Genomic DNA, 21,612 nt, shown 5'->3' with positions numbered 1-21,612 from the left:
TCTTCCAATGTCTCCTCCTGTGAAGAGTTTCTTCCTAATGTACAACCTAAACCTCCCAGCTTCAGAGTGTATCTTCTTCTCCTGTCCCTATTTACTTGGGAGAAGGGGCTGAACCCCACCTGGCTCCACTCTCCTTTAAGGCAGTCTGAGAGCGATATCTCCCCTGAGCTCCTCTTCTTCAGGCTAAATAACCTCAGGTGCACCTTGTAGCACTTGCGCTCCAGATCCATCACCACCTCTGCTGCCTTCTCTGGACACACTCCAGCACCTCAGTGTCTTCCCTGAATTTAGGGGCTCAGAATTGGACACACAACACTGGTGAGGTGTGGCCTCACTAGTGCTGAACTCACTGCCCTGGTCCTGCTGGCCACGCTATTGCTGGTACAGGCCAGGACACCATTGGCCTTCTTGGCCACCTGGGCACACTCTGGCTCACGTCCAGCCGCTACCACCCAGCACTTCCAGGTCCTTTTCTGCCCGGCAGCTTTCCAGCCCCTCTGCCCCCGGCCTGCAGCGCTGCCTTTGCTGGTTGTGACCCAAGCGCAGGACCTGGAATTGGCCGTGTTGCACCTCACGCTGTTGGGCCTCAGCCCCTCGCTCCAGCCTGCCCAGATTCCTCGGCAGGCCCTTCCCACCCTGCAGCAGACGGGCACCCCGACCCAGCCCGGCATGGCGCACGAACGCCCCTCCGGGGGCACGGGGAGCCCCGCTGCCCGCCCGCGGCCTGTGCGGGCAGTGCGGGCGGTGCGGGGCGGCGCGGGCCGCCGGGGCCGTTATCATGGCAGCGGGCGGGTCCGCCGAGCCCAGCCCGGACCGGGCCGGCCCGGCCCAGGGGCAGCTGGACAACGCCGCCGAGCCCCTTGTCCGCACCCCGGGGGCCGTGAAGCGCGTTCGAACTCCGCGCTACAGCTCGGTGGGTGAGACGGGCTGGCGGCGCGGCGCGGAGGCGGGCGGGAGGGAGGGCCGGCCGGGATACAGCCCTCAGGAAGTTTAACCCAACTTTCCGCTGAGTCCGCGGGGCGCCGGGGGCGGTGTCCAGGCTCGGCTTGGAGCCCGGCGGCCGCGGCGAGGTGAGGTAGGGGGAGGGCTCGGGGGGCTCTGTGCCAGCGGGGTGCAGCGGGAGCGAGTGCGGGCCTCCCGTGGGGCAGCTGGGGTGCGGCGGGAGGCGGCGCCCGGAGCGGCTCCTGCGGCTCAGCCCGCGCCCGCAGCTCCCCCGAGGTGCCGGCTGGGGCTCCTCTGCGCTTCAGAGCTTGAAGCAGGGCGAAATGCCTCATCGTGAGGTACAGATGCTGTTATCGCTGTGGTATGTTTGGTGTAGTCAAAAGCCCTTCATCAGAGGGCTGAATGCCTTGACTCTCACCAGTGTTACAGCTGAAAGATTGAGCTTTGTCAACCATAGGGGGAAATAGTGGAAAATGAAGCAGTAGCCTGGCTGTTGGGACTGTGAGGCTACTATAGAATGATGCTATTCACAGTTTCTTGTACTGTCTCACTTCAACTCGGTGCGCTTCTCTTCAGGTCAGCAGAACAACAACAACAGCAAGCAAAATGACAGCTGTGAGGTATGAACAAGGGATCCAGCCAAGAGAATCAACTGGGTGAGTGAAATTAACTGTGCCAGCAAGGGGGTTTGGGATTGAATATGTGCTGTGTCTTTAGGTCCTTAGTGCTTAAAATACAACAAAGGGAATAATGATGGAGTGTCTGAATGTTATATAGCATAGTCTTTTTATCTCCCCTCTGCCACCAGTTCTGTTGTCTGAGAGGAGAGGTATCTTTGGGAGAAACACACTGTTTTGATTCACTTCTTGTAAGTAGTTAGTGATTAATGAGTACAAGGTGTCCATCCCTGATATAATAAGTCCATGGTATTAATGTGTGTTCTCTTTTAGCATCCAGACTGTCAAGAGACTTACAAGAGTGTCAAGGTCTCTTGTAGAGCAAGGCTCTTTCTGTTCTTGCTTTAAAAGCCTCAAATCTGAGGTTGTGCTTGTGTGCTCTGTATAGAGTGTATGTGTGAAGGAAACAATTTCTTCTAACATGTCCTCCTTTTACTCTCTTCCACCCTCATAGTCAAAGCCTAATTGTAATAGCTTATGGCTGAACACTTGTTCTGTCTTGGGCAACAAGCAGATGTAGAATGATCAGCAAAACAAACTCCCTCTGAGGAAAGCATTATCTAGAACTGAATTTTTGTGTGGGAGCACTATGGAAACAGTGTACTTGGGCTTCTGTTTTATCTTTGTGTTAAGGATTGTCTTCCTAACTGAAAACACTTTTGTTTCTCATTCTTTTTGTGGCGTATTTTAATCACAGTAGAGGATAAGAAGGTAGCATTTGGTGCACATCATGTGTCTGCAAGTATAAGCAAGTGACCTGCAGCAAAATTGCTGCAGCAGTAGCAGGCTTTAATAAGTGAAGCATTTCTGCTGTTCAGTAAGTGTAAACACCCAAGTGAATATTCTGTAAGAATAGCTGGGAAGCAAACCTGAATGCCTATCCATCACTAAAGCTTTGCTTCAGCTCTAGGAACAAAATGAGGCAGGTTTCACTGGAAACACTGGAGCTAGGAAATGAGGCTTGAATGTTAAAATTGCTACATCAGAATAATTCTTCTGCTGAGCCTTGTACTGAGTGCAGATGGTGGAGCATCAGTACTGGCTCCTGAAACTAGGAGCTAGGAATGACGCTAGGAGAAGCATCATTAAACTTCTTGCTTAAAAGGTGGTGGGCCCAGACTGCAGCAGCAGTGCTGGTGCCTGGGTCTGTTGCAGAGGATGAAGAATATTTGAATCCTCAAAATTATTACACTAATGCTTCAAACATGCTAGGCTGCCTCAGAACAGAATGGAAACATCAATTTTGAATGTGTGTGTTTGTAGCTGTTCCTGCCCATGAAGCTGTGAAACCAGAGTCAGGGCCTCAGCAAACACTGTGGCTGTGCTATTATGCATCACAGTATTTCTGTAGAGAAGACTGAAATAAAGACTCCTGGATTTTGATGCTACACTTTTTCTCTGAAATTGTCATGTGGCCTTCAAAAAAAACAAAAACTTGATCTGAAGAGACACTTTTAAGGAAGTTAAGGCGAGCAGCCACTACCCAAAAAACTGCTGTTCTAGCACCAGCTCAGCTGCTGCTCTGGTCTTCCAGTTTCCAGTCTGGTATCCTGCTCTGTGCAAAAACATCTCTATGGTATGGCTTTTCCTGGTGAAAACATTAATTCTCTGTACAAGAAGGTCACTGTAACAGTATTAATGTCACTTGGACTCTCTGAAGCCATTTTGCATATGCATATTTCTGGCCTGAACTGTTGACTCCTTAGCAGACTCGTGGATGCCCTGCTTCAAAGCCCTTTATCCTACTGCTGAACTCATCTGTCTCTTTTTGGGGGGGAAAAGGGGAAAACATCTGAGAAAGGGTCTGCTAATAGGAAATAGATCAGCATAACCAAGGGGTTCAGCTGTGTCAACATGGGGGAAGTCTTTCTTCCCCTGATGCTGGGCCTGTGCTCTGGCTCAGGCTACTGTTCACTTGACAGTTAATTCTTTTTTTTTGGAACAACAAATCTTAGCAATGTACAGAGTTGACACCTCTATCAGTGTGTGACTTGTATTATTTCTTTGCCAGCTCTGCAACAACTGAAGAGGCCACAGTAAAGATTGATAACGGTCGTGATGAGAGTAATGAACCAGACAGCTGTTCCAAGTAAGCTAATGATAGACTCAATTTCTTTGCTTACCCCCAGAAGTGGAATCTGATGAGCCAAAATAAGAAGGCAGGTGGCTTGTTGAAGTAGAGATAAGCCCAGTAAAATGCTTAATATTGACATTTCTTCTAGTACATAGTGAAGACAAATAAATTGTGGAATCCTCTTTATCCCTCTAGAGATAAAAGTCCAACCCAAGAACACAAGTCCATCATATTATGGAGAATGGGTAGTCCACACCACATTGATTAAATTTTCCCAAAGGAATGAGTTTGTGGGAGCACAGAAGAACAGGTGCTGGTGAGACAATGAGGTGAATGAGAACCTGAGCATAAGAATAAGCATTGTGGCACACATCAAGACTAAGTTGTCTGAACCTGCAAGTAGTTATCTCTGTTCTTGAAACAGTTATTTCCTGACAGTGTTTACCTCACATTACTCTTACAGCAAACTTAGTCGAGTCAGTGGCAAGTCCTGCAGCTCAAGAACAGTAAGCCTAAGCCTGTTATTTCAGTTATTCTATGTGAGAACATGTTTTTCTAGATTTCAAAATTTACAAATGTATTTTACTGAAGCTCTAAGCTAATTATGTAATCAAATGTGCCATGTTTCCTTCACCTAAGATGTTGGCAGGCCAAATTGGAGTGGTGTGTGTGTATATTTTGGTCTCAAGTGTACCTAGTTAGAGGTACTTGTCCACAGACTGTGGAAGTTGAAGTCTTGGTGTCCCCACTACAATTGTAGGTTTGACTGGACAGACATAGACCAGCAAACCATTAGTGTCATTATTGCAATGTTTCCTTAGATATTCTTTCATTCATTTTCCTGGCATTCATAAATAGCAGGAAAACCCTTCTATATGTTAAGCTGCCTTCAGGACAAGACATGTCATTACATACTTGACTTCTGTAGGAATAGTGAGTACTATAACCCACGTGTCTACCTCCAGCTTAAGAATGCAAATGTTTGCTGGTTAGACCTTGTACCTTAGTTTAGAGTAAGAACCTAATAATGAAAAATGTGGGTTAATTCAGTAACCTCAGCAAGATGCTACCTCAGCACTTCAAAGGTACCTAGCCTTGTCTTAAACTGAGTTATTGAAGTGCACCAAATCTATCAGTACTTTTTGTCAGTATGTTAGAACTAATGGAAGTCCTGCTGTTAGTGATGTGCTTGTAAAAAGGTGTTTTCTTCTAAGTGTCTAAGAAAAGACTTGATGCTTACAGTAGTTATCTTGGGATTGCTTAACAGACTGGCAGTCTGTTTTTTCACTCTCAGCACTTGAGTTTTGCAGGTTCTACACCAAGAACTTCTACCTTAGTTCTTGGTGTAATCTAAAGAGGCTTCAAGCCAGAAAGAGTTACATAAAAGCTTTGTTCTAAACCAAAGGGCTTAAACCATACCAAAGAGGCAACAAAATCTACTGTAATTGGGAACAAGAGCTGTGACCTTGCCAGGACTGAAGATAATTCTCACAACTGGAAGAACTTGGCTTCAGAAACACTTTTTCTTAGAAGATTATTTGGATTTTCAATCTGAAAGCCAAACTGATGTTTCTTTTTTAAAGTAGAAGTGGGATTTCTGTTCCTCTTTTCCAAAGGCATGGGAGCCGTTAACAAGTGCAGCTCTTTTCAGGCCTGGGAAAAAAAGGGTCTGATACAATAAGCTAATATATGGAACAAAATATATTAAGAGATGTTTGTATTCCAGTCTTCCTTTTGACCAATATAAACCCACTTCTTACAGCTTATTAAGCCAGAGTTCAAGTGTCACTGGAATTGTGACACAGAATAATGTTAGAAATAAGTACATACTGCTGTATTTCTAGGGTTTGGAAGCTGATCAATACTTTTTCTAACAATTGATCAAAGCACTGTTTTCAAGTACTCTCTTAACCTATACACTTCATGAATGCAACTGAGTAATGGCATTTTAGAGAAGTTACTACTGTGCAAAATACTAAAACTAAAGGAATGTGAACAAAAGAATGTAACAGTGCACTTCTGGCTGATGTCTGTAGCACAATGTCACTTGTCTTGATGTCAGTTCTCTTCTCTTGCAGTGCAACTAGAAGAAAAATTGCCCCGTTTGTGATGTCATTCGGATTCAGGTAAAAGCTTGAGCTTGTAATGATGTGGGAAAGGTAAAAATAGTCCTCATTTCTGGAGTAAGAACTTAAAAACCCATAAACATCAGTAACTCCAGCTTGCTTTGTCTGAAAGTACTGAATCCTTTGTCACCCCCAGGAAAGGTAACTTGAGAAAAGTACTGGAATTTAAAAATAAGATTTAAACAGATATGACTACATTCTCCAAGAAGAGCTGAAAGTCAGAACTGTAAATGTCATTGTCTTGGATAAAACCTCTTTAATGGCTTATTCTTGGTGGCATCCTTTGAACAAACAGTTGGTCAGTTGTGTGTAGTCTAGGTCCTGGGACAAGGCAAGCCATTAAAGACAGGTATTTTTAAGGGACTGTATTAAGTCATGAGAGGGAGGGAAGCTGAGTAAGGTGAAAGCAGAAATGATACTCGTATGCCTTAAATCATTCAGGTTTGCGCTGCTTCTAGGTAGCTGTGAAAGCATAAACTAATAACTGCAGCTGTGTCTGAGATAAATGTATGGTTCCACAGAGATGATGGCCTCTGTGTATATTACTTAAAAATGCAGTTGGAAATCTTCAGCTTCTAATTAAGCAGGCTTCAATCTATGTAAGAGATTACATTCTTGCTGGAACAGCTTAGAAATCAGGGTTTGTGCTGTTCAGTTGATAAGTGTTCATTCCTACCTCTCAAACTTCCTTGTATTTTTCTCTTTGCAGAGTATTTGGAGTTGTACTTATCATTGTGGACATTATAGTTGTGATCCTGGATCTGGCTATTAGTGAGGGGAAGAAGGGTACAGAGATTCCTGAAGGTGTTTCCCTGGCAATAGCACTCTTCTTTCTCATCGATGTTCTCCTGAGGGTGTTTGTTGAAGGGTAAGACATAGGCAAAAGTTAAGTCCATGTGGCAAATCCTCAAGCTAGGAAGGAAGCAAAACTTCAAGCTTGAACTATGAATGTGGTGTCCTGTAAGCTGATTGTCTGGCCATAGATAATAGCCACGTCTTGGCTGTGTATGTTGGTGGCTACCCTTCTATAGAACAACCTTTAAGTATTTTCAGTGTAAGTGAGCACCTGAGAACTACACAGCTTTGCCATAACTTGTGTGTAAATCAGGGCTGAGATTGCTTCCTTAGTGAGACTTCAGTGCTTAATGTTAAGAAAAACTGCTGGAGAGCTTGTCTCGAGTAGTAGCTCTGCATAGATTGTTCTCTTCTTGGAGATATATTTCAGTTGTTGCTGCCTATATCGGCATCTGTCTAAAACTATCCTTGGTTTCAGCTTCAGGAACTATTTCCAGTCCAAACTGAATATTTTGGATGCATGTATAGTGGTGGGCACCCTGTTAATTAATTTGACATACTGCTTCTTAGATGTTGATGCAGCAAAGGAGATACCAAGGTAAGAGTGGTATGGCAGCTGGTAAGTGTGAGCTCGTATCTTGATAATCTTCTAAGAATTTTCTTGGGCACCTTTAAGCCAGATTTGTACATTTGAGATAACAGATGGGATGTGATAGTTTGTCATGGTGCAGACCAATGAAGGATAGACATGCAGCTTTGATCTGTGGTTGTGTTGTAGGCTGTCCCTGCCTGAAAAGCAGAGGGGATCTGAACATACTAGTTGAGGCAACTAGAAGTGGGGCCATCAAATGCTCTTGACTCAAGCACTTTTTGGGCAAAGGTGTGCTGTAGCCTTAAGAGAGGAGGGTCTGAAGAAGGCAGAAAGAGTTGCATTATTGTAGCAAATGGAAGGGACAGCAAAGGGAGGATCTCTGTCTAAAGGATCTTGCAATGGAAAGAGTTGCCAAACTGTCTTGTTTCCTTTGCTTTGCTTTCCCAAAAGCCTCATGGTAATGTAATGCTGGATTTTTCAGCCATGCTCTGAGGAGAGGAGACATGCTGTTTATGTGCATAAGCTACTTCAAGTCCTATTTCCTTCTGATTTCTGTATCTTGATCAGATGATAACCTGTGAGATGAATCTATTCCTGATGGAGACAGAACTACAACTTTAAGATGAGTTTATCTGCACTAGATTTGACTTAGAGAAACTTTCTTACATCAACCAGGGAAAAGTTGAGGTCTTTTAAAAAAAAAAAAAAGTCACCTCTTGCCCCAAATTCAGCTGACTAATGGGCATAAGTAGGGAACATTTCTTCTGGAACATTATTCCAAAAGGAAAGAAAAAATTTAGTTATTGAAGAATCTAGAGTTGGACAAATATCTGTAAGTAATAGTTTTCTATTAAAGTGCTTGCTAAACTTGGATATCAAGAAGTAAAACTGTCAAAGGAGTGGCTTTTGCAGCCTAGTTTCCTCTTAGGTTGTCTTAAACAGTCATTGGAGGTTTTAATTATTACTTTCCATTTCTATGGCCACATTTTTCTAAAACAGCTTTCATCTTATAGCAGCACCCAGATAAAGGAGGGGAAAAGAGCAGTGTGACAGGTTTATCTGCACTCTTATCTCTACTAGGCTACGCTAATAGTAGGCCTGATCCTACACTGGCTGTGGATCTGTGTGTGCAAGTGCTTTGTATTCTGACTTGCTGAAGTTTATGGGAATCTAGAATAGGTTTTTGGCTCACATGAAGAGGACTTCACACTGCTGCTCTCAGAAGACACTCAGCTGGGGCATACCATCTTACCCGTTCAATTTTTGAGGCCCTCTGCAAGGCTTCCCTTGTTAAAGGCTCTAAAATGGTGTTCTGACCAAAATATTGCTACCTGACTGTAGATGATACCTCAGGTTTGACCAAATCCCAAATCTTTGGATGGTGTTCATCCCACCTAACACAGCAGTAGTGTCAACAAAATCCAATTAATTCTCAGCAGCCTTACTGGGGTTTATCACTTTTCTTTCCTGAGTCCTTCGTCAAGAAGCAAACAGTAATCCTAAAGCATCTGATATATGTCAGAAGAATTAGAATTTGAGCAGCTTTTTTGTGGATAAGAGCTTATATACAAATGAAATTTCAGTGACAGACCATAATGCGCCCTGATGGAGGAATATGGTTTCTCTTTATAATCTAGTCTAGCTGGGTGTGTGTAGGGGTCAGTTAACTGTTTTCTTGAAGTCTGACCTATAAAAGGACTTTGAGGAATGAGAGCTGGATATCAGTCTGGGAGCTAATGCTTAACAGGCTGACTTCCTTAAGGGCCTTTTATCTTGAAAAGTTGCTTCTCAGAGTTGTGGGGAGAGGGGTTGTGGAGGTTTCACCCCAGTTTTGGTTCATCTCATTTGCTGCTAGCTCCAAGGAAATTCTGTTTTGAAAACTGGAGGGTGATAGTGAATTTGGAAGAAGCTCAGGGAAAAACCAAAATTTTCCTCCAGGTATCCAAGACAACCTTACCTTGCTGACTTTAGGCTCCGTATCAGTGGGGGGCAGACTGTGAGCAAAACTGGAGTTTTGTCTCCCTTACTGTTGGTATTCACCAGCATTTTTACACAAATGTATCAAAACCTAGAATGTGTGTGTGCTGCCTAAAATGTATGCTCACTTACCTCCTTAAGGAATGAATTGAATGTTAGTTTGCCCTGAACCAGGACAAACCCCCTAGGAGTGTGGGAAAGCAGCTGCTCCTTTTCAGTTGTTTTGATAGAACTGCTCACCTAAGCTTCTTTCCTGCTTCAAAGTTCAACAATAGTTCAAAGTTCCTCAAACCAAACCAAGTGTTCAGCTTGCTGAATGATTAAACACAGGATATATACTGATTCGTTCTCAGGTTTCTTAATCAAGTCATGATGTACTTAGCCTGTCTAGCCTATTTTTAGTTATTTTTCAGGTGGCTACATATGCTTTCGTGGGGCTGCATACACTTTAATATATAGTTAAGAATAAGCTTCAAGGAACAAAAACTTGGTGATAATAACATGGGTAATGTTAATGGAATTTGTTGCTTTCTAGCCAGAGGTGCCTGTGGAAGTAGGGGATTTCCTAGTTCTGCTAGCTGTTGAGAACACGTACTTGCAAAAAACCCTTAACAATAAACCATTATATTGTATTTGTTCCAAAATCAGCCTGAGATGTCCTAGTTCAACATATGAAACAAAGTTTTAAACTTTCCCTGAAACAGCTTTTAAACAGCTTTAATCTCTGCCTGTAAGTTTATTTGTGTCCATTTTCCTCCGTGCTGAATCTGTCCTCTAGAATGGTTATTTTCCTCCGAATCCTGAGAATTGTCATCTTGATAAGAATATTTCGTCTGGCTTCGCAAAAGAAGCAACTTGAAAAGGTGACCAGGAGAATGGTAAGTTGGCCTCTTAGCATATCTAGGCTACTTAATAGTAGTTTCCAGCTCTTTGTTCAGGCAGCATCAGTGGTAAGTAGCAAGACTGACCATGGCCTATTGGTCTGCTATTGCTGGTGTTGCCCAAGCAGCACATCTGTTCCATGTCCCTGACAGGGCTCTGGAGCTTTGCCCCCAGCCTCAGCAAAGCCTTGTCATTCTTGGCTTTGTTCAAGTAAGCAGCAACTTGACCTGGCATGTCAAAGTGATTGCAACACCCTGTGTGTCTAAACTGACAGTTTCTAGCTTGTATGGCACATAGACTCTTTTCCCTCACATGGGGGAAGGTATGAGTTTTAATGTGTCTGATGCTTTATTTTGAGTACAAACAAAGCAATCTAGCTGAAGCCCTATCCACTGTCAATGCCTCTTATTTTCATCAGGGGCATTGAAGTTGTGCTTTAAGCTTCAGGTATGTCATATTGTTTAGGAAGAAGCAATCCTTAACTTTATTCTTTTTCCCTCAGTTTTCAAACAGTCATTCCCTCAGTTTTCAAACAGTCAAATAACAATGACAGATTCATGCTGCAGTATTCACATAATCTGCAGTGTTCTTTTTACTAGAATAAATTTTGGTATTTAAGGGTAAAAATTCTATACAGAGCTTCTACCTAGAAGTTAATACAAGGAATTTGCTCTTGGATAATGCTGTAGTGAAGTGAGGCTCTGCTACTCAAGCTTAACTGGAGAGTCTACATGGTTGAATTTTCCTAGTAACAGGCAAAAATTGATGATCGTTGGTATTCTTGTGGAAGATTAACTCTTTTTCTTTTCTTCTTTTTTTTTTTTTTTTGTCAGGTCTCTGAAAACAAAAGACGTTATATGAAAGATGGCTTTGATCTGGATCTCACTTATATTACTGGTTTGTGGAAACAAATGTCGCTTTGCAGCATGTTATGTCCTGTAAAGGCTTGTTTTACAGTTAATAAGAGCTTGTCATGTATTACAGACAATGTTTTAGACTCATGAAATTTAAGTATGAGGTCAAACCAGGCCTACTCCTTTTCTGTGGGATTTTGAAATATGGATTCCTGACTGACACTTTTCTCCAGAATTAGCCTTCTGGGAGAGTTGTACATGCTGTATGTAATGATAGAAATTTATCCTAGTTCCCTAGGACTAGGGAACCAGTGTTGGGAAACTACTTACAGTATTTTTGCTTCTGATTCTTTGGAGACTGACACTTGATGGTGGCTGATGCTTTGGGAAGCATTATTTTTCTTGCTCTAGCTATGCTAAATGTAGAGGAAAGCCTACCAGAAATGGGTAGATTGTTCTTATAATTAGGGTAAGAATGAGACATTTCATAAGGATGTTTCTCAGTCATGTAGTTCTTATGTGCAGGGGGGCTTCCTGCTGTTACTTGTGATTGCTGTCTTCTCAACAGATCGAATTATTGCAATGTCATTTCCATCTTCTGGGAAGCAGTCTTTCTACAGGAATCCCATAAAGGTAAAAATCTTACCTACCAAATTCACTGTTTCTGAAACCTGTTTCTTTTATAGGTTCCCACTAATTTACATGTGGCCTAGATTATGTCAGTCCTAGTTTTGCTGCCTTTGCTGGTTGGAATGACTGGTGATCTGCACTGTGCTGCATTGCTTATGTTGTAGTGTCTCAGCTAAACCTAGTGGTTTTCACTCACTGGGGACACACCAGTGCTTTGATGCTCCTGTTCTTTGGGAATGTTTTGAAGAATGAAGGTAGTTCTGCCCCAGGCTAGTAATGGTGATGAGATGTATTCACCTAAATTAAGTTGCTTTAAAGGTCCGTATACATAATGTCCTTTTCAGAGCTCTGCTTCCTGGTATTGTAGAAACATATATAGGGCCAGGAAGATAGCTGCAGGAGTACTTGTATTCCAGATGAGAATGAACTACCAGGTTGGAAAGGCCTGCTTTCCACGTGCTTTTCATGAATGCAGTTGTTGATCCTCTCTGGGGGGCGGGGGGTTGAGGTGGCAGTGGAAATAACAAGTAGAGCACTAACTACTCTAAACTCATTATTGCTTAGGAAGTTGCAAGATTTTTGGACACCAAACATCCAGGCCACTATAAAGTCTATAATCTCTGCAGTAAGTATGTTTAGCTGCTGACTATATTTGAGATAAAATTTAATGTATAAGTGAAAAGTATGAAACCAGAAGCTAAGCATGCATGGCCTTAGCCAAGTTACCTCTGTTTTTTTTTCATTCTAATGTCTGTTAACACTACTGTATTTTAGACACTAGTACATGCTCAGACCAGCCCTTTTGTGTTACAAACTACTTTCTTTGTTACAATCCTTCTCCCTTCCTGGCATAACTTCAGATCTTTCCCTATAGGTGAACAAGGCTACGACCCCAAGTACTTTCACTACAGGGTGGAAAGGATCTTCATTGATGACCACAATGTCCCAGCACTACAGTGAGTCTTGTAAGAAATACATACCTTGTAAGAGTTCTATGTAGGCATTTGCCTTGATCCACTAACTTTGCTCTTATTTAGGGACATGCTGAAATTCACTGCCAGTGTCCGTGAATGGATGAGTCAGGATGAGAAGAATGTTATAGCAATTCACTGTAAAGGGGGCAAAGGTAGGATGCAATCTGTGTATGCTACAAATCATGCTTCTTTGTTATTGTAGCTTCTTTGATTAAAGTTTGGCCTTAAACCATACTATGAGATGGGTTTACAATATAATTTGACAAATACTGCAGACACTGTGATGACTAGCATGACTACAATACTCTGTTTAGTATTAAACAACCTCAGTTTTAGGTAGTCTAAATTGGTTCTTAGTCTAAGCTGTTAATATGTCTCCTAATGTTCTAAGTGTTCTTCAATAACTTTTTGGTGTTCTGGCAGCTGTTACAGCAGTCCCCCACGAGAGCCTGGGGATAGGGAGGCTACAGAAATTGCTACTATTAAAAGTGTTAGGCTGTTGCTTTGGCTTCTGGTAGCCAGTCACCCATGCTGAATATTGTGCACTGTAACATGGCTCAAACTATCCATTATTTAGGTTGGAAAAAGGCATTTAAGATCAAGTCCAATTATTAATCCAGTACTACCAGATGTACCACTAAACTGTATCTCTCAGAGCCACATCTGCACTTCTCCAGGAATACCTCTGGGAGTGGTGATTTGGCCACTTTTCAGGGCAGCCTGTTCCAGTGCTTGATGACTCTGTTGGAGAAGAAATTTTTCTTAATATCCAATCTAAATCTTCTCTGGGACAACCTGAGGCCATTTCCTCTCCTCCTATCACTTGTTACTTGATGGAAGAGACCAGCCCCACTTCACTCTGACCTTTACAGTGAAAAGGTTTCCTCTGAGCCTCCTTTTCTCTATGCTAAACACTCTCAGCTCTCTCAGCTGCTTCTTGAAGTCTTGTGCTCCAGACCCTTCCCCAGCTCTGTTGCCCTTCTCTGGACACACTCAATGTCTTTCTTGCTGTGAGGGGCCCAAAATTTAATGCAGGATTCAAGGTACAACCTCTCCAGTGGCAAGCATAGGGGCACCATCACTGCCTTGGTCCCGCTGGCCAGAATATTGCTGATACAGCCCAGGATGCCATTGGCCTTCCTGGCCACCTGGGCACACTCGGATTCATGCTCAGCTGCTGTCAACCCTCGCCCCTCAAGTCTTTTTCCAGTGGGCTGCTTTTCAGCCAATACTCCCTGAGCCTGTAGCACTCTGTGGGGTTGTTGTGACCCAAGTGCAGGTCCCAGCCCTTCTCTTTATTGAACCTCATACAGTTGGCCTTGGTCCATTGATCCAGCCTGTCCCTGCCCTCCAGCAGATCAACACTCCCACTCAACTTGGTGCCTTCTTCAAACTGACTGAGGGTGCACTCAGTTCCCTTGCCCAGATTGTTGGTAAAGACATTAAGCAGAACTGGCCTCCATCCTGTGCCCTGGGATCACCACTAGTGACCAGCTGCCACCTGGATGTACCTGCATCCACCTCAGTTCACTGCTCCTGGCCTCCAGACAGGCCAGTGAAGAGTGCACCTGTCCAAGCCATGAGCAGCCAATTTCTCCAGGACAATGCTCTGGGAAATGGTGTCAAAGGCTTTACTAAAGCCCAAATAGACAACAGCCACAGCATTTCCCTCATCCATTAGGTGGGTCACCATCTCATAGAAGGAGTTCATGTTGATCAAGCTGGATCTGCCCTTCATAAATCCATGTTGGCTGGGCCTGATCCTTGGTTATGCTGTGTTGTGTGATACCACTCAAGATGGTCTGCTCCATAACATTACCTCTCTAGAATGTTCCAGGTACTGCTGGATCTTAAATCAAGATACACATGATATTAGGTGATAGAGTACAATGAAGTTTTATGGAAACAAGAATAGTGAAAGCTACCAAACATATGAGCTAACCTGCAGGTGCTACCTGAACCAACAGTGGTGTGGGAGCTATTGAAATGCATAAATATCTGCAAGTAAACCAAGTTTCCCTGCACATATCTGCCACACCTTTAGCCACCTGCTGTTACTAGTGCAGCAAATACTTGGCTTAAAGTAGGTGGTTACTTAACATTAAATAGTTGCCCCCAGGTGGAGCTCTGTCTTAAAAGGTTTTGCAAAACTGAATGTTGAAATTACCTGCAGGTCAAAACCAGCTTGAAGAACAAGTGTGGGGAGGGCGACTTCACCTCTGAGATTTTTAAATAAAGAACCAAAACTATATTGGCATCTTCATGCTAGCAGACTTGATGGCTTCTTAGTAGGGGTGCAGGGAAAACAGTTGGGGCAGAGAAACAACTCTTGACACTTACAGCATTACACTTACAACTATAAACACTTTAAAGTTTCAGTTTATAGCCTCATTTAGTAGAGCTTGACTATTTCCTGCTGGAGTATGCAGATACTGACCAGCTGCCTAAGTGTCTCTAGTAATGAAAATGTGGGGACACGGAACAAGTTGATACCATAAACAATACTACACACTGTGGTATCTTGTCTTTAACTCATTCTTCTCAGAAGTACTTGACTACTTGTTTGTCACTTATAACTCTTGAAATAGATAACAGGAGATGACTTCACAAAAATAATCCCAAATACCTTTGAACTGCTCTAATTTAACTTGCATTGTATGTCTAATACAGGCAGGACTGGAACAATGGTCTGTACTTGGCTCATAGACAGTGACCAGTTTGAGAGTGCAAAGGTAAAAACTGCTGGGTTTTTTTTAAATTTGTTTAGTATTCAAAATGTCCTCTTAGGATTTACTGAATTGGTGAAATACACTAATACCATGCAAAAATTCTATACTAGAAAAAGAATTCTCTGAAAAGTGTGGTTTTAAAAAAGTTCATGAAAGTCTTGCTACAGTGTAAATTCTGATGGAGACTATTTGTGATCTGAAAGGAGTGAGAAAATAGCATTTAACAGGTCACCAGCTTGAAGGGGTTTTTTTTTGAGGAATAATGTATCTAGGGTATTGAGCAACATCTTAAGCTGTAGGTGACTTCTGAGCAAACTCTCCCAAAGATAGTATCACTAGTTTTAAGTGGTTTTAAGAAATTTTTTTTTCCCAGTCTCCCTCCAAGTAGTTTGAGGCATCAAGAATTGTCTTGTTTTGACAGCCAGCATTACAAAAGGAAGCTCTTCTAGGAAAAGGGAGAAAGATCAAGTCCCAGCCAGGACAGGTGCTGATGCTGCTTTAGTATCCCAGGTCTGATATATCAGCTGGAGGCTGGGGATGCAGAAGGCCCAGGACACTCAAGGTAGTCTGGGCAGACTGTATATCCATTTAATCACTTGTTTTCCTCTGAGTTTGCTTTGTGAAGATATGAACTAGTGTTCAGCTTGGTCTGCCACAGACCACTTGAGAAATATAAATGGTTCTAAAGCAATTGCTTGAAAGTTTTGTGTTGCTCTCCTTCACTCTTCCATGAATGACAGATTTATGTGTCTGACCTCCTAATTAGTACCTTCTTCTTGGAGTTAAAAGTCTCCTTTAGAAGGTACCAAAATAATGATTGCATATTTCCACTTGCATTCCTTTACTGGACTTTAGTAGTGTAGTTCCAGTTTAATATCTGCTTCTCAAGAAGGAGAATGGTGGTGGGATGGATAGTTTAACCCTTGAAATTATTATTCTGTGTAGGAAAGTTTGGACTACTTTGGGGAGAGGAGAACTGATAGAAGCACAAGTACCAAGTTTCAAGGTGTTGAAACACCCTCACAGGTAAGCTCATGCAGGTTCAGGGAAGTAGTCAAACCAATACTAACCTTGTGAGTGCTTATGCTGCCCTAACTCCTCTGCCTTGTTTCAGAAATGTAGGTTCCTATTACCTGCTTAACTCCTGAACTTTCTGTACTCTTTCTTTGAGAGTTGGAATATGATCTGCTGATAGGGTTTCCCTGTTTGGTAGCTTTCACTGTCTTTCCCCTTCCCCTTATACCTTTCTCTGATCTGAAGTATAGTATCTAGGATAACAACAGAATTCTTGAGACTAGGCAAGCTTTCTGTCCAGCCCTGCTGTTCAAGCAGGGTGACCTGGACAGTTGTGTCTGGTCAGGTCCAGAATATGTGCACAGATGCAGATTCCACAGCATGTCTGGGCACCCTCACAGGAGTGGGACTCTGTGAGGCGATTGGCCTGCTAACAAGGGTGCACAGAAGCTGTGATGGGCCTGGGATGGGGCCATGGCACTGATTTGGCTTGTGTGGAGAAATGCATCTTCTGCAGACTGCATTCACTGGGAAATACTACACAAGTTTTTGCCTCAGGCCTCATTTTTGCACATCTTGATTTACTGTTCTGCGTGATGCAGAGTTGGGAAGTGAATATTGTGATGGGTACTTAAAATTGCTGGTATAAAATAGAAGTATAGCTGTCCTTCAATAAAATGAAAATTTCTAGTATGTTTAAACATTTGGCCTCATAAGGCTACAGTATAAAATATCCTCACTTCTTGCTGAACTAAAAAGTACAGAATTCCTCTTAAAACATGAAATTTAAATGCTGTTTAAAAATGTAGATGTTGAATTTGTCTAGAAGATTGTTTCTGCAGGGAAAGGGAAGGAAAGTAATTGTCTTTCTTCTTAGCTTTGGACTTTGAAGAGCTAAAAACTTGGTGTAAAAGAAGCTATTTAAATCCTACTTCCACCTAGAATTAATCCATGGTGGGTACAGAAACTGCATAATGTGTCTGGGTTTTTTGCATTACAGAGTAGGTATGTTGGGTATTATGAGATCCTGAAAAACAAGTATAACTTGGAACTCCCACCAGAGAGACAACTCAAAATAAAAAACATCAAAATCCACACTATACATGGTAAGAACTCTTGTATTTGGGCATTGCTCTATCTGGTAATGGTTTCCCATTACAGGCAGCTGATAACTGTCTCTCTTGCTAAGCCCATGATCAGAATGTAGACTTAGTGGGATTTGAGAATTTAAATGACACAGAACACAATGAAGAGTATTTTGTAGTCAGTTCCTCTGATGTCTGACCAAATGATGGCTTACATACAACCTGCCCTCTTTTGGAAGGGGAATAATTTTTTCAGTGAGACTAACTCCTGGTGTGGAACTGGATCCACTAATGTTTCTGTGCTTTAGATACATGCCTGCTACAGTGCATGTGTGCTGATAATCTTGATATAAGGCTGGAAGTTCATCACTCCTTGTTCCAGGGGTGTTCAAATTGCTGTTATTGTTCAGTAAATGGAACTAGATTTTACATTAGCCTGTTCCCCTAGTGGGAGGAACTTCAAAATGTAATTTTCAGCCACTGAATCCTTTTGCTTACCTTTAGCCTTTGAATTCTCTAGAGTCTTGAGCCAGGCATTCTGGAAAGAATGCAGTTTTAAATGGGATTGCGCTTGGTTTTCATGACTACTTATGTTTCCAGCTAATGTCTGTGCCTCTGGTATAATGCAACACTTTGTTCCTAGGAGTTGGGAAAGGCAATGGAACTGATATGAAGGTGCAGATAATAACAAGGAAGAGAATTGTACTACAATGTGTATGTGGCAATCAAAACAACTGCAGGGTGAGTACTATGAAGACACACAAGTTGAGTCACAGAAACTAAAAGCTGATTTCTAGGTTATAAGTGTCTTAGTTTTGACCAATATTAAATTTCTACCTAGTCTAACTAAATGGATGATGTAAATTCCAAGAGGACAAAAAAAGCTAAACTTTGCCAAATCTTAGGAAATGTAGTGGTGAGATAGTGAAAGATTTCCCTGGGAGTCCTTTAAATGCAAATAGTTCACTCTGTCCTGAGCAGCTTAAGCTGCTGTCTGTTATTCTAGCACTGCTGTTGTATTTGTGTACCATGAATGAGTAGTTAGGTCTTGTCATGAATTGGTCCCTTGTCTTGCTGCAGAAACTTTCATAAAATAAATTCTTTATTCTGTTATCCAGCTTTTCTTTGATTCTGAAAGTGACACTGTAGTCATTGGCTTGGAAGACTGCCCTGTTCTAAGTGGTGATGTGAAAGTCAGATTTGAATGCAATTCTGTAAGTACACCAGTGTGAAGACCTTCAGTTGGGTATGGGGAGAGGCTGCAGTGCAAGCTGCAGTGGGTCCTGCCTGGCTGGGCAGCAGGGGCAGAATCTGTTCCTTCCCAGTGACTCCTGCTGTGTGTCACTGTGCAGTGAGGGGTGCAGCAAGTGCTGTAATATCAGCCTAGGCAAGCAGGGGAAGCACCTGGCTGCTCAAACAGCAGTCCAACCAAGGCATTTTAGTTGGGTACCTGCTGCTCCTGACCATGGGAGTCTCACCTCATTGTATTAAATGACTTGGTACTGAAATAATTGCAGAGAAAATAGTGATCTGTGTATGATATGGGGCTCTTCAAGTGTACTGATTCTGACACTGTAGCTTTTTAAACCAAATTAGTGAAGAAAAGAGGGTACCCTTGCTCTACAAACCAAAGTTCTGTTGTGTAACACAGTCCTTAAACAAGGTGTTTGTGTTTAGGCTCTTCCAAAAGGCTATGATGGCTGCCCATTCTTTTTCTGGTTCAACACTTCCTTTATTGAAAATAACAGGTAAGGATATTAGTGAATGCCTTCAGATCCTAACTTCTGGTGTCTTATAGAGCTGAAAGATCATAAACATAGTACTGAAAGCTGAGATAGTTCAGCCCTGATCAGCCAGCTAACTTTCATGTGAGTACTGGTCTTTGATCCTCAGCTGTAACTTGTGAGCTGGCAGTTGCTCATGCTGTGACAAATATTTTAAACATATGGGAGCTTTTTATCTTAACTTAAACCACTGGATTATTTCCTTGGTGCTTTCTAACCATTGTTAATGAATTTGAATTAAAAAATGTAATGCTAACTATTCAAATCTGCCATCCTCTATAGACAGTATGGTTGCCTGAGAAGCAGGAACTCAGTAGCTTAGCAGGGAGATATTAAGACCACAGTTAGAGGTACTGATGCTTGGAATCAAAAGAAAGGCCTTCTTATGGCTTCTCATGCTCTTGATAAAGTTAGAAATTACTGTGATTTTGCTTGCAGAGACTGGAACTCCTGGAGAAGCTCCAGCTGGTGAAAGTTGGGGCTTCTCTGCCTTGCTTTGGGAGTGATGTAGAAATGCAAAGACAAGAGAGCCTTAACTTCGGTCTGCCTTGCTTGACAGATTTAGGTAGAGGAACAGTGAACTTGGCATGGGAGATATAATTACTGTGTTCTCCATGAGTGGAATAGAAGGAAGACAGTTTTTACTTAACTGATCCTGTTAGAGCCTGAGGAGAGGTAGCCATGAGTCTCTTTGTAACACTCAGCCAGCAGTGCACCTTGCAGTCTCAATGCAGACCAATTAAACCAAACCAGTGCCAGGAAAAATGTGTGCCAGCTGTCTGATGGCCCTGCAATGTTGCCATCTTGAGGGTTTTGCTGAAGAGCTTTGTTTCCTCCAGAACTATGGAGGATGCCCCATTAGGCTGAGTGTTGAATCAAATCCTTGCCTTTAGGAAGGTTGGTTATTAAATTCCTGGCACTTGCATCATATCAGGAGGCCTTGAGCTGAATGCAGTAATAATTTCTCTCTGTCTTGCACTGTGGGGCTCTGGGAGGCTGGTGGGGAGCCAATCCACAAACCCATCAGATTGCCTTTGTTTCCTAGATAACTTCAGATGCAAAACACTGTGCAGGCATGGCTGATTTCTGTTTAAATTCAAGGTCTGGGGCTGGATTTAATAGTCTAGGGCTGACTAGAAGATTTTTCAGCTGGCTGAAAGGAAAAGCATGTCTTAGGCTGTAAGATATGCTACTGAATTTTGTCTTTCAGACTCTACCTTTCCAGGAATGAGCTGGATAACCCTCACAAGTCTAAAACATGGAAAATCTATAGTGAGACATTTGCTGTGGAGATGAACTTTATTGATGCATAAGGGAAATCTGAAAGAAGGAAAACATGTAAAATTCATCTCTTTCCTGGAGAATGTCTTGCTGTTTCAGTATAAAGTGAAGCAGTGTCGCTTGGATGTATCTACACAGAAACACACTAAGTACAACTTCTCAAATAAAGCTACATGAAGTTCTGTTGCATGGGGCCAAAACACTCTGAAGAGTTACTTAATGTCAGTTGACTGTCACATCATGGGCTGTTGGATTCCTGGAGCTTAGATATCTCTGCATACAGCTAATTCTTGTTAGAGTAATCAAAAACAATTACTTGTCTTTAAGCATAAGCATTACCATGATGGTTGAAGGCCAGCAGTTTGCATGAGACTGGAAAAACCTGACATGATTCCCTCAGCATTGGGGTTTTCCACAAATCAGTAGAATATGGGAATTTTGAAGGAGAAATATTAATCTCCCTCTGTTGGATTGTTGCATCTTAAGCAGAAGCCTTGGTATTGAACTGCTCTTCATCAGTAATCAGTGATGTAGTGCTTTGAGCAACACCTGGCCTGGGAGCTGCCTGTGGAGGCTGAAGACTGCACAGCTGCTTTTCTACTGCTGTATCTCCCCACAAAGGGCTGCAATGGCCACTTGCCCTAAGGCTTAAGACTGGCTCTCCTGAGCATTCCAGCTGCCTGGGATCAGTTAGTGTGGTTGCCTTAATGCCTGCATATGACGGGTTTGATCTGTGCACCTGCTCATTTGAGCAAATAGTGCAAATGCTCACTGGCTCCTCTTGAGTTGTACTAAGACCTGTAGTGCACAAACTTCCAGGATGCTTATTCTACTTCCAGCTATTTTCAGCAGTGCAGCTCTTCTGTGGAGACTGTATCTTCATTTGTGTGAAATGTGTTGAGGTGTTAGCTTCTTGGTTCTGCTGCTTCATTAGTCTTTTTGTTCCTGGGAACCAAAAAGTGGAAGGGAAATGACATAGCTTTCCAGTTAATGAAATGAGCAGAGGTCACATACCTCCCTGTGCTCACTTGAAGGTAGTTATGTACTATGAAGGATATGATGTGTGGGCTCAACTTCTGCTATTGCTATGTATTACCTCAGTGTCCACATGAATGTGCCTATGGGCTAAAAAAGGATGCACTTCATTGCAGCTCCAAGCCAAGTTCATTTTGGCTTAGCTCAGGCAATTGGATATC

At 42.6% G+C, this 21,612-nt stretch overlaps 1 protein-coding gene across 5 annotated transcripts; it reads left to right on the top strand.

The window, feature by feature from the left end:
- Positions 1-893: 893 nt before the first annotated feature.
- Positions 894-20,616, top strand: LOC134414526 (phosphatidylinositol 3,4,5-trisphosphate 3-phosphatase TPTE2-like). Of its 5 annotated transcripts, none has more exons than XM_063149232.1 (19): positions 894-913; positions 1,519-1,598; positions 3,631-3,708; positions 5,772-5,819; positions 6,529-6,687; positions 7,093-7,212; positions 9,962-10,061; positions 10,899-10,962; positions 11,488-11,552; positions 12,114-12,174; positions 12,424-12,505; positions 12,587-12,675; positions 15,194-15,255; positions 16,198-16,278; positions 17,267-17,372; positions 17,995-18,092; positions 18,470-18,565; positions 19,029-19,099; positions 20,346-20,616. In XM_063149232.1, the coding sequence occupies exons 2-19, from the start codon at positions 1,549-1,551 to the stop codon at positions 20,446-20,448; spliced, it is 1,533 nt and encodes a 510-aa protein (XP_063005302.1). In that variant the 5' UTR covers positions 894-913; positions 1,519-1,548; the 3' UTR covers positions 20,449-20,616. The 5 variants fall into 5 exon arrangements, with proteins under 5 accessions (XP_063005302.1, XP_063005300.1, XP_063005299.1 ...); XM_063149230.1 differs by lacking the exon at positions 894-913 and adding an exon at positions 976-1,070; XM_063149229.1 differs by lacking the exon at positions 894-913 and adding an exon at positions 1,022-1,075.
- Positions 20,617-21,612: the final 996 nt, after the last annotated feature.

This window comes from Melospiza melodia, chromosome 2 (assembly GCF_035770615.1).
Source record: "Melospiza melodia melodia isolate bMelMel2 chromosome 2, bMelMel2.pri, whole genome shotgun sequence".
Classification (NCBI taxonomy): Eukaryota; Metazoa; Chordata; class Aves; order Passeriformes; family Passerellidae; genus Melospiza; species Melospiza melodia.
The sequence above is the reverse complement of the archived record's forward strand: the minus strand, read 5'-3'. Positions and strand labels throughout refer to the sequence as shown.